The sequence below is a fragment of the Physella acuta genome, unplaced genomic scaffold (genome assembly GCF_028476545.2).
Source record: "Physella acuta isolate Inbredline_101_S28 unplaced genomic scaffold, ASM2847654v3 ptg000533l, whole genome shotgun sequence".
Classification (NCBI taxonomy): domain Eukaryota; kingdom Metazoa; phylum Mollusca; class Gastropoda; family Physidae; genus Physella; species Physella acuta.
Genome location: NW_026732052.1, coordinates 258,161 through 270,971, shown reverse-complemented (window position 1 = coordinate 270,971; position 12,811 = coordinate 258,161). Strand labels below are relative to the sequence as shown.

Here is a 12,811-nt window from a genome sequence, read left to right as displayed (position 1 = left end):
ATAAATAATACAATTTATGATATCGTGTAGAAATTATCATTTTACAAAGATATAATGTGTGCACGTGCTCCACCTTAGGACAGGCCTACACTCCTTTTTTAGCGCACTCATTTTTCTTTTATTCCAACAGTTTTCAATTTCTCTGTCCATTAAGATTGTTACCTTTTTCGGACAAAAAGGAAAATCTAGCACTTTCGCGCTTCTTTTCTATTTTTCAAAATAAAAATATTGTCATTTAAATAAAAAAAAACATATTTTAATTTTCGATGATTTATTGAAAGTATCACAATATAAACTTCAGAAAAGCATCGCCTCTTTCATTTTGCATAAAGTGTCTGTGTGTGTGTGTGTGGACTAGTTATATGATATGTCTAAAATTTAGACATATAATATAACTATTTAGACTAAATAGTAAATAGGGGGAAGGGGAATAGGAATATGATCTGTAAAGACTATTCACTTTCAAAAGAATGGATTGTATAAATTGAGAGAATTTAGGTTTTTAAAATTTAGTTTAGGGATCGTCCATAAATGACATCACACCCGTAGGGGAGGGTGATCCGTAATTTGGTGACAGTGTGTATGATGAGGGGAGGGGGGGGGGGGGGGTCAGATGGTGCAAACTTTTGCATTATAAAAAAAGCAATGTTAGAAAACGAATTTTAGACATTATTTCGCGTTTTAGAAAACTGTTTTAATAAATTGTACTAGGAATTGATTAAAATACTCTATTTTGACAGTTCAGACAAGATTTTGGAAAACATATCGATGTTTAAAAAATTTTCAACTGCAATTTTGATTCTAAATTCTAGGCTGAGGTGTGACGTCATTTTAAGCGGGGTCTGGCTTTTTGTGACGATGTGTGACGGAGGGGAGGGGGGGGGATAAAATCGTCAAAAAAGCGTGACCCCTTAAAGTGCCTTAAACAGATCTTTTGTAAACCTTGATTTTGCTACAGTCAAATGATGTCTTTTTTAATTGTTGGTAAACATTTCTAGTACCCTATATTTTGTTTATTTCAATCTAGTTTTTTAATTATTTCAACAAATCGTTATACATTTTTTTGCAAATCATATTTGATATATATTCTACAAAGTTATGTAGATCTTTATCTATCTGGCGTCTTTGTTTGATGCGGAAATTTAGTTTTCCCTAAGTCTAGATCTAGATCACATAAAAAAAAAAAATAAAAAAAAAAACGAAACAAAACACGGCTAACAATTCATCTAGATCTCGGTCCAGTCTAAATGCCAAAATCTATGCTAGCCCAATACTAGATTTAGATTTATGTTGGAGGACGATTCATAATTATACCTGTATCTTTCTACTTTTATGTAATGTCTACTGATGAAGAACTAGCGCGGAAATTGCAAGATGAAGTAATGTAATCTAAATAATCTAATAATATAAAAAAACAATGATTAGGCCCATGTATATAAATAATAGGCCTAATAAATATCGTATCATTTGTGCCATGGCATATAAGATAATATTATTAATTAATAATATTAATATTATGGATGATATTTAGAATCGACCCTTTGAATCCCGGACAGATCGTCCCCCCGGTGTGGCCTCAACCAACCGGCGGGCTCGTTGCATTGAGTTAAATATAAACTCAAAACAATAATATAAACAATCTCCTTTCGGTCGGTCGGTCAGGCCACATACCACGCACGCATAGTGTTGTGTGTCGTGCCTTAACCAAAATAAACTATCTCCCTTCATTATCATTAGATATATTTAATAAGTTAATTAATTAATTAGCTAATTTATAAAATTATGTATGATGCTATAGCAGTAGGTAAGTTACGGTAAGTATAATTTTTTTAACTATGTATTTGTACTATAAAGAAACACCTTCGTTGTTTGAATACCACCCTCTCCCCTTCTTGAACTCAAAGTTAAACTTCCCGTTCGTAGAGACATGCGGTATGCTGTAAGGCGGCGGGTGGGTAGGGTATATACTCATTGAAGAAAAAATCCACCGTGGTGCGTGTTATTGGCCTTGGGCCTTCGGTGACGTTGTTGGCGTTTGCTGTGAGGGGGAGAGGGGTGTGTGTTATATCCGTTAAAAAAATCGCAACATGGTATTGGCCTATGATGACGTCGGCGCAAGCGGGGAGGGGGGGGGGGCACTTTTTTTTTTAAAACCAAGAACTAGGCGTTTAAAGGCTGTAATGAAAATCAAGGACTGGAATAGCAAAGGTCGAATTTAACGAGTGATGCTTGCTGGGTCTATCATACGATTGCTTGGCGATGGGAATCTCGTCAAGCTCAGTTTATATTTACAGTGAACTATTGGGATGCTGTCATGCACAAAGTTACAGCTACCGAATGTAGCACTTAAAACATCGAGTGCATACCGCTCATTATAAATTTGAAATACTAGTTATGGATTGTCCAAAAACTTGAAGGACTGTCAGAATATATGCATTGTATTATAACATTAATCATTGCGATATAACTAAAATGTGTATCCAAATATTTTTAGGCTAACGGGATCTGCATTTAAATAAACAAGACCTATTACGCTACTTTTGCATGGTAGCACAACTACATTTTTAGATTTCATGAGTAGCCTAGTCTTGCATTAAAGGGCTGTACTCAATAACAATGGAAAAAAATGAAATGCCGGCTTCAAACTTCAAGCTATGATTTCCCCGTATTCTTCTACTAGAAATATAGCTCCGTTGTTTAAATGACCTCACCCTCCTCCTCTCACCTAGTTCAATTTAAAGTTACACTTTCAACCCCGTTAGGATGCGTGAACTACTGAACTATTGAAAAAAACTATTCTGGTGTTAAATTGCCCTCCCCTACTCGCAGCACTTAACTTTGGGGCCATACACATCAGGAAGGTCTAGGTCGGTGTTGTATCTCGTGCAAATTTACTCACAACACGACTACACACTACGGCTGTATCCAGGACTAAAGCTGCGACAACTCGCATAGAGTTGGATTTATTCGTTAGATCATTGTGCTTCAAATTCTGTTTCAATATTGGGATTAGATGGATATAATGTTGGAATTCAGTTAGTTTGTTGTATTTTATTGATCTGAATGTCGTGTACGGTCAGAAACTAAACTGGTTGACAAGACACATGTGTAGGCTAAAGAATGACCTCTAGATCGAGCCAAAGATGGCTGGTTAAGGTTGACAAACTGTGGTTTTCAAAATTCATGGTGATACTTTTCTAAAGGATTTAATTTTGTGCTTTCTTTGGGATTATTTTGTGTGATGTGAATATTCAGAAGTAATTTGTAAGTAGTATGCTTTTCACATTCAACCATTTTAACAGTTTGCGATTGATATGTGGCCGGGCTGATTAATTTACATTTAGCGAAACTACACACTACACGGCGCCCTCAGGCCGTTGTTTCAGCATGCCCTACTAGATCTAGACTCTAGTCAATTATTTATACTTTATTATAGACAACTTTAGAATCAACACAATTAGCCAATACACCGATTTTTATTTAATAATATTCAAAAGCCATTCCTCTAGGGTCGTTATTTTCACGAAATTGTCGTTTTCCATTTTGTTGTCAAGAAACTGGTATTTAGTTCACGAGAACGTATGAAAACCACTCATGCGTGACCGAAATCGTCGATTGGGTGCCTTCACGTGGTTTGACACGTGTTGACCTAGGCCGTTGTTTACATCAAAAAATCACCCTAAACGGCCTTTTTTCGAAAAATTTGTTTGAAAAAATGGCTAAGTCCAGTTTCAAAAAGTGTCATTTTCGGGCCCATTTTAAAAAACGTAAAAAAATCCGAACTACACGTAGAAAAAAATGGCTTTTTCGGCCCTTTTTAGCTCCAAAAACGCGTCGCGTGACGTCACCGTGACGTCAGCCGCCAACCAAAACGCGGAGAAAGCGCGCGTTTGATTGGTTGGCGGCTGACACTATGAAATCCTCTAAGGACGATTCGAATGGTATACCGCGAAAGTAAACATATTGTTAAACATAATGATAGTATTGACATTTGACAGAAAAAACTAATAGAAATTCTATACTAAATAAATAATAGTTATACTGTTAAATATTAAATCTAGATCTATTAGGCATATATTTTATATACTGAAGGCCTATCTACTCTAGGCCTAGGCTATAAATAAAATACTAACTACTAGATCTAGTACTATATTTTTTTTTTTTTCAGATAGTAGGCCTAGCCGCCCTAGCAGTAGCAGGTAATCTATCGTTTTGGGTACGTAAAATCGCCCGCGGCTTCTAATGTACGAAAAAGTTACCTCATTGTCAAGGCTTTAATAGAAGTATATTATGATAGATCTATATTTATGTCAAATATTGCAGATGAATGAATAATAAACCTAAATCAATGACTAAATATATTTTAATATATATATCAATATGAGTCAGAAATTAACTTTAAACATCAGTGTTTGCGAGTAAGATTTGCTACATACATAAACAGCAGCCGTTTGTAAAATAGAGTGGCTTCCCCCTGAATCTCGCGCTATAAGTTTACACTTTACAGACAAAACTTAGACAAGATGGCTGCTATAGTACATGAGCATGGTTGCATCTGTTGGAAACATCGCTAGTCTTCATCTATTACTGAACATTTTTAATTCAATTGTTTAAAAACATGTAGGCCTACATAAATGAAATAAGGAAACATTTTTGTATTTTTCTAAACATAAATCCTCCTCAAAATGAGAAATAATTATTAAAATTTAAGGAGTCACCTGTTTTTCACATTACTAGTCGTGGGCGATTTTACGTACCCAAAACGATAGTTTACCGGCCTAGCCTAATTATAATAATTAATTAATAACTAATTATTAGGCCTATTAATTTATATTAATACTATAATAATTTTTAAAAATACTAATATTATTATTATTATTATTATTATTATAAAACTAGCTTATACCCGTGCTTCGCCACGATGTGGTTATAGATATTACCTCTGAGTTTACCTCACTGAGCGCGGGTGCGGATGCCCGCATTGGGATGAATATTCTGGGTAGCTTATACCTGTGCTTCACAACGGTTTGGATATGGATATTACCTCAGGGCAATGCGCTGCGCATGGATCGGGTCTCCGCATTGGGGCAAATATTCCTCCAGCGCGGTACCGCGCTGCACGCTGCAGCACTTTGATGTGAATTTGGATATTTAAGAAAATTAAATTACAGTAAAAAATAGAGTCTCACGAACTTCCGCCCATACGTCTCTCCTACACGAACTCGCATTGTCATCTAAACCACCGCCGAACAACATGTCTATCTGACCGTCCGCGCACAGGGAGAGACTTCCACGTTTCCAAAATCTACAGCGATGACTGACTGACATACTACCACCAGAGTTATAAGTTATATTTTAGATAAGCCTGTAATTGTTCTGGTAACCCTCCAGTTCTCTGAATCATTGAGTTAAATAAGTAAATAGTTAAAGTTAAATAAATATTTTATTTTTATTATAAATTATAGGCCCTAAACTTATAAATTATAAATATATATAAATATATTATTTTGGATGATATTTAGAATCGACCCTTTGAATCCCGGACAGATCGTCCCCTAATGCTTAAGTAGGCTTATAGGCTAATATTAATAAAAATATCAGTTATAAGTTCTTAAGGAAGTTGTTCAGAAAAATTATCATTCAATATTTTAATATGCGTCTATCATTTGCTACATATTTATTTTTCAGTTTGACAGAGAAGCGGCTGAATACCTGAGCATGGCCCACAATAAGCACACACTATCAGATTCTGATGAATCTGATTCTGTAACTGATGACAGTTTTAAACTGAATAGTTCAAGGGATTTGTTTCAGAGCAGCAGTGATACTTTTTCAAGCAACATTTTAGACACAAGCCATTCACCACAAAAATCTTTGCATAGTAAGTATGAACATATTTTGATGGATGGAAATTGTTGGGTCTGATTGAAGGCAGATACTGAAAAGACTTAAAATAAATGAAAGACCATAATGGTTATACTTGAAGATGACAAAGGGGGTCTTGTTAAATGATATCATGCTTTTTAAAGTGGTTTTCACTCTCTCCTTCCAGTCATTATTTTATTACTCATCATTACAAAAATGACATCACTTTTCAGTCTCCCCCCCCCCCCCCCCATTTGTATTTTGAAAGATTTTAGAAAAACATAGCTAAAGCCCTTAGCTGTTTCCAGGTGAAGAATATTGCATAGTTTTCATTACAATGTACATTAAAATATTTAAAAAATGATAAATAAAAAACGGTTTTAAAAATGTAAAAGTGTGATGTCACACTTTCTGAACCTCCCTCCCCTTAAGCACACATCAACACAAAAGTCCAAACCTCCACTCCACCCCTCCCCCCTCCAAAAATTGTGATAACATTTATGGGCATCCTTTGATGACATAATTAATTTTCTTGCAATTATATGTTAACATTTTTAAAAATAACAATTTATTTGTCATTTTTCTTTAAAAAGGTACTAACCCATATGATGCTGATACAGATTTAGAAGAAGATGATTCTGAGAAAGAAAAAACTTCAAAACCTGTGTGTAAATATGGAGTAAGGTGCTACAGAAAAAACCCTTCACACTATGAAGAATTTTATCATCCTAAAAGTTTGGGTACAGTTTTCTTTACCCTAGTTTAAAAAGTTGTATATATTTACAACACTGTAAAATGGCTTTAAAAAGTACAATTAGTTTTTATAGGCAATTTTAGTTTTGAGGTATACACAATATATCATAATAAAGACAGCTGTTTCAATTACTATTATTATAGGTAAGAGAAAACTAGAGGACAAAGAAAAAGAAACCACAATGCCAGAGAAAACATCCAAGCAAAATAAATCTCCACTTGATGTTTACCAGGAGTTTCAACCTTTCAGTTTTTTTCTTACTAAAGTTAAAGACATTCCAGTCAAGTACAATTCAACTGGTGCATTTAATTTGAGAGGTAAAAATGTATATTTTAAAAATCATATAGTAGAAACACACTAAAAAAAATCAACTACCTGTATTCTTTCTATATTTAGCAATATTCACAGGAGTTTTATCTTTCGTATCACTTCTGCATCTGTTTGTAGAGTATTTTTGACAAAATTATTTATTATGAACACTTTTTATTGTGTAATTCATTATGTCCATGTCGTTTAATGATGCAGGACATATATACTATTTATAATATATGTTCATTTAGTGTTAGCTGATAACCATGTGATAACAATTTAAGAAAAACAATTAATTATAAATTAATTGTTTTGTCTTTCTGTTTTAGATATTTTGTCTGAATCTATGGGGCAACTTGCTGCCTCATGTCATTTCAATTTCATGTTTGATATTCCATGGCTGATTCATCAGTATCCTGAACCATTCAGGTTTGTTCTTTTTTATATTAATCCTTAATATTCAAATTCACTTGCAAATGTATTTTACACTTACATGATCTTCATGCATTTTATAATAAATTTGCCTCAAAAATTTCTTCAGATGGCTTTGGATGCTGTTTTAATTTAAGCTTGTGTAATATTACTTTTTTGGTAAAATGAGTAATAACAGAATAACAAAACTATGTTCATTTTAATTGATTAAAAAAAAATTGATAAATTTCTGGCCTTGATTTCAGGAAAAAGCCAGTTCTTCTTGTTCATGGAGATCAAGGTAGAGATGAGATCAACCTGAAAGAAGCGGCTTCTCCATATTCAAATGTTGCTCTGTGCAGGGTAAGTTTTAGTCACTTCAACTGCTTCAATAACAAATACTACTAAATCTCTTGTTTAGTGTATATGTTGTTGTGCACATCTATAGTAAACAAATCTTGATTAAAGTTTCTTTTCTATTGATTCAATCATATTCAGAACCTTGTATTTTTCTTTCAGGCTACATTAGATATTCCATATGGCACACATCACACGTAAGAATTATTTTGCCATTTCATCTGTTGTTATCTTTTTTAAATAAATTTAATTTAAGCCAAAATAAACGTAAATAATGTGTCATTTTTTTAACCATACACTTCAGAAAAATGATGTTATTACTTTATAACTCTGGGTTGAGAGTGGTGATACACACAGCTAACATGGTTTCCAATGACTGGCACCAAAAAACACAAGGGTATGTCCTATGATATTTTTTCATTATATAAATAATAAAATTATTAATAAATGATTCACACTTTATATATGAACACAAGATCATTTATTAAAGCATTCTAACTGCCAAGACAATTAAAATTTGGCCTTATCTTGTATGAATTCTGGCAATTTAAATAAAATAATCAAATTCACAGATTGTCAATAATTTCTCAGAAAATTAAACATATTTTAGGCTTTTATTAAAATCCTTTTCTGTGAATAGAAATAAAAATGTTCTTGTGACAATGTCTTCAGAATCTGGGTCAGCCCGTTGTATCCTCCACTCCAACCTGGCACAGATAGAGGGGAATCCCCTACAAATTTTAAAGCTGATCTCTTGCAGTATATGGCAGCATACAGATCACCCAAACTTGCACCCTGGGAACAACATATAAAAGCTCATGACATGAGTTCAACAAAGTAAGTTTTACGCTTTTGCTTTGTCATTCATTATTTCAAAATAGTTATTTTTTAGATTTATTATCTATACTAATAGTTTTGCTGTCTGTGTATGTATCTGTCTGTGTATCTATCTATCTGACAAGAACGCTATAGAGAAAACACAAGCAAAATAAAAACTTTCACAGTAAAACGGAAACGAAACATGACGTCACATTGGAGCATATAGTAGAAAATAATCTCAAGCCGGAGAGTGCACACAGTAATATGACGTCATTGATTCTCGAGTAAACATTGAATTAAAAAGCCAATTTTGTCTTATCTTAAAAGTGGTTTGTGTGAAGAGTTTCTTTCATACAATTCTTCGGGTAGGGGCGAAGCCTATCCCCCGCGTAAAAATGTCTAAACCGACCCCCCCCCAACTCAAAAGAAATGTCGTCATCGATACTCTATAATAAAATTACAGCCTAATTCATGTGTCTAATCTAAAAAGTGGTTTGCGTGCAGAGTTTCTTTCATGCAATTCTTTGGGTAGTGGCTAAGCGCGACACCAGTGTTTCTTTCAGACTTTTTCCTCCCCGGAGGGAGGAACTTTTTCTAATCTAAAAAAAGTGTTTAGCGTGCACAGTTTTTTTCATGCATCTCTTCCGGTAGGGGCAAAGCCCCGCCCAGGTTCTTCCTTTAGTTTGTATGATCTACAAATGTGACCAGTGTTTCTTTCAGACTTTTTCCTCCCCGGAGAGGGGTTGGGGTACTTGAAATTTTCGGGGGCGGGGGTAGAATTTTCGGGGAGGGGACTGACACTGGAAAAAGTATATAATTATATTTCGTTGAATGGGACAGTAGACATGTTTTGGGGTGTGTGTAGGGGGGGGGGGGGTTGGTTTTAGTTTAGAGAAAAGAGACAGCACTATCAACCTAGCGCCCGTTGTATCCTTCCTCAACGGGCCATTTTTCTCGTTTTTTAGATTTTGAAAGGATAACAAAGAACAGGAATTTAAATGGTCACTCATGCTTGTTATTTTGAAGGTTTATAAATTCCCTTTCCTGTACAGTATATATTTTAGAGCATGTTTAAACATGATGGTTACATTTTTTAAAATTGTTCTCTTTTATTTCTTTTTTTAAGAGTTCATCTCATAGGCTCCGTCCCAGGCAGGCATACTTTGAACAATAAACATCTATGGGGTCACCTCAAGTTAAAAAAGGTAGTGTAGATTAAATAAGTGACAAATTTTCATTTAATATTTAACTCATTATATTTGTGAAAAAAACCGCAATGCTAATTTCTATTTTTATCCACTAAATTATTCATATAGGTATTGTCAGAAAGAGGCCCTGAAGCTGGATTAGTTCAAAACTGGCCTTTAATTGGACAGTTTTCTAGTATTGGGTCCTTGGGTGCTAATAAAGAAGCGTGGCTGCTGAATGAATGGGGACAGTCTATCTCCACTTGTAGAAAACAAGAATCTTTATCTTTGCCTGCATCAAAACTTAATTTGGTTGGTCAATTTTTTCTTCTTTGATAAACAGATTTTTATAAGTAGATGCCGAGTGAATTTTTAATGCTGTTTTATGCATCAGTGAATACTGCTCTGAGTGATTAGGTTCAAAACTTGTAATGAATTGCATGTATTTTCAACACGTTTAGATATTTCCATCAAAAGACAACATTCGACTGAGTCTAGAGGGTTATAATGGTGGAGGGTGTGTCCCATACAGTATCAAAACTGCTTCTAAACAACCATGGCTGACTCAACTCTTCTGGTACTGTTTTATTCTATTCACTAGCTTAGACAATAATGGATATATTCAGTTATCATAAATATCATTTATTAAACAGGAATTTTTATAATCGTTAATTATAAAATAAAAATTGATGATTTGGCATTGGGAAAATCCTACAAAACACATTTATGAATTTATACAACACTTCTTACCCAAGGGATCCATGTTTTTATTTTAGCCAGTGGGTGTCTGAAGGCCGAGGCAGATCTAAGGCAGTACCTCACATCAAGACATACACACGTCACTCTCCTGATGGATCACAGGCGGCCTGGTTCCTTGTCAGCAGGTACACTGACTTAAGACAGTCTTAATTAATTTATTACAATCTTTCATTAGCAGGTACACTGACTTAAGACAATCTTAATTACAATCTGTCATTAGCAGGTACACTGACTTAAGACAATCTTAATTACAATCTGTCATTAGCAGGCACACTGACTTAAGACAATCTTAATTATTACAATCTATCATTAGCAAGTGTACTGAGCTAAGATTGTCCTCTTAATTATTCCATTAAAAAAAAATTGATTTGTGAAGTCTAGGTTCTTTAAAAATATAATTGTGAATATCACATTTGTATTTCCAGCTAAATATTTTTGCTAGTAATCATAACTTGCAAGTATTGATTTATTTCCTGTTACTTTTCTGATGGGCCCACATTTTTAATTAGACAGGAACATAATTTGACAATGTTGTAGTAAAATCCTGTTCTTTACAACCATATTATTGAAAAAAATTGAATCAATGCTATGGTGACAGTGAACATTTAATGAGGTTAAAAACATATTGAATTATTCTGCAGTGCAAACTTATCAAAAGCAGCCTGGGGTGTTTTGGAGAAGGACAAGAGCCAGCTGATGATCAGGTCTTATGAGCTGGGTGTTTTATTCCTGCCTCAGTATTTTGTGAGTTGTTACATGCTCTTGAATAATGAGGTTTTATTTATTTTTTTAAACTAGATTCTTATCTACGCCTTAGGTTTTGTCTAAATGCAGTATAAATGTGCGCATTTTAAAATATTAAAATATACAAACACAAAACTCTGCATACAAAAGTACAAAAATTTAATTAAATTACACGCTTGTAAATATCTCACACAGATATGTTTGACTACACTTATTGGAGGGGTAATCCTTAACTTTATGTCAGAAGTCATTTTCTACATTAAGTATTATGTTATTATAATATATTTGCATCCTTTAAAATTAACGTATCAACAATTTTTATTTTACTGTTAAACATAATATTGCTTTAAGTAATTTTTTATTCATGCTATAACTGTGTACAACAATATTTTCCTCATGACATCAGGGTTGCAAGAATTCCTTCCCTTTGAGCAGCTTGGCAGATGATGTCTCTCAGTCTGATAAGCCAATATTTCCCCTGCCTTATGACCTGCCACCTAAAACATATGTTAAAGGAGGTTAGTTGCTAGTTGTATGTGTTCTCATATGAGAATAGTCTAGGACAGGGGTCTCCAAACTACGGCCCGCGAAGTCCTCTCATCCGGCCCGCGGAGATCTTTTTGTCCAAGGAAAAATCGTCTGTTTCTGATGGCTGAGGAACTTTGCCCAGAAAAATCAAAGACAGGCCTGGAAGAAATTGGCCCCCGAACTCAAATTTGATGGGTAATGCGGCCCTCGGATTGAAAAGTTTGGAGACCCCTGGTCTAGGATTTAACTAGACTGCAATAATCTTGCAATCTCTGGGTATAATATAATCACTGTGGCCCAAGCTGGAAAATGAAGACTTCCAGTTGATGATAGAATTATTTACTATATCAGAGCTCATATTTTTGTGTCCATTTAGAGCTTAACAGTGTTAATGTACACATTAAAAAAAAGCATTTTTAACAATTTTGTTTAAATACCAATTTTCATTAGCTTTAAAGAAAGAAGTGAAAGAGAAATTACGGTTCTAGTTCAATATGTTTTTATTTCAGATCGTCCTTGGTTTATAGATGTGCCTTGTATGGACATACCTGACACCTTCGGTACTATGTGGTGTCCACCACTTTAACACCCATATGTCAGATACCCTTGACATTATGATGTATACTACATGTCAAACTAAATATTCTGAATGATGACACTGTAATGCCATATGCCAGGCATCTTTGTGCTGTCCATCCATTTTGACATCAATGGCAGATACCATTAAAAGTATTTAGTGTCCACCTTCACTTTCCATGTGCTGTGACTGTACTACATCACATATGAGTTGTAGTAACTAACAGATCTGAAGCTGTTTATACATTTTTATTTTTGTTTAAGAATTGTCTTCCAAATTTTTAAAATTCATTTACAAATTATTTAAAAAGTTAATAACTTTGTTAAAACTAACACATCTCTTTTGGCCTAACTATGTAATCTATAATAAACATGAAAATGTGCAATAAAATGTTAAACAACATACTCATACAATATTTGTTTGCTCTGATTGTAATTGTCTAATTCTAATGTTAAAAATTAAAGTTAAAAAGTGTATTGACTAAAATAAGGCAATCATTAC

General features: G+C 34.0%; 1 protein-coding gene across 7 annotated transcripts; it reads left to right on the top strand.

Moving 5' to 3' along the window:
- Positions 1-1,198: 1,198 nt before the first annotated feature.
- On the top strand, positions 1,199-12,688 carry LOC131945259 (tyrosyl-DNA phosphodiesterase 1). Of its 7 annotated transcripts, none has more exons than XM_059306328.1 (16): positions 1,199-1,379; positions 5,689-5,881; positions 6,486-6,605; positions 6,763-6,936; positions 7,258-7,357; positions 7,606-7,702; positions 7,859-7,893; positions 8,001-8,093; positions 8,369-8,533; positions 9,642-9,720; positions 9,832-10,014; positions 10,164-10,279; positions 10,479-10,586; positions 11,103-11,205; positions 11,612-11,723; positions 12,243-12,688. In XM_059306328.1, the coding sequence occupies exons 1-16, from the start codon at positions 1,338-1,340 to the stop codon at positions 12,317-12,319; spliced, it is 1,797 nt and encodes a 598-aa protein (XP_059162311.1). In that variant the 5' UTR covers positions 1,199-1,337; the 3' UTR covers positions 12,320-12,688. The 7 variants fall into 7 exon arrangements, with proteins under 7 accessions (XP_059162311.1, XP_059162310.1, XP_059162308.1 ...); XM_059306327.1 differs by having other exon boundaries at positions 6,459-6,610; positions 6,768-6,936; positions 12,243-12,687; XM_059306325.1 differs by having other exon boundaries at positions 1,200-1,379; positions 6,459-6,605; positions 12,243-12,678.
- Positions 12,689-12,811: the final 123 nt, after the last annotated feature.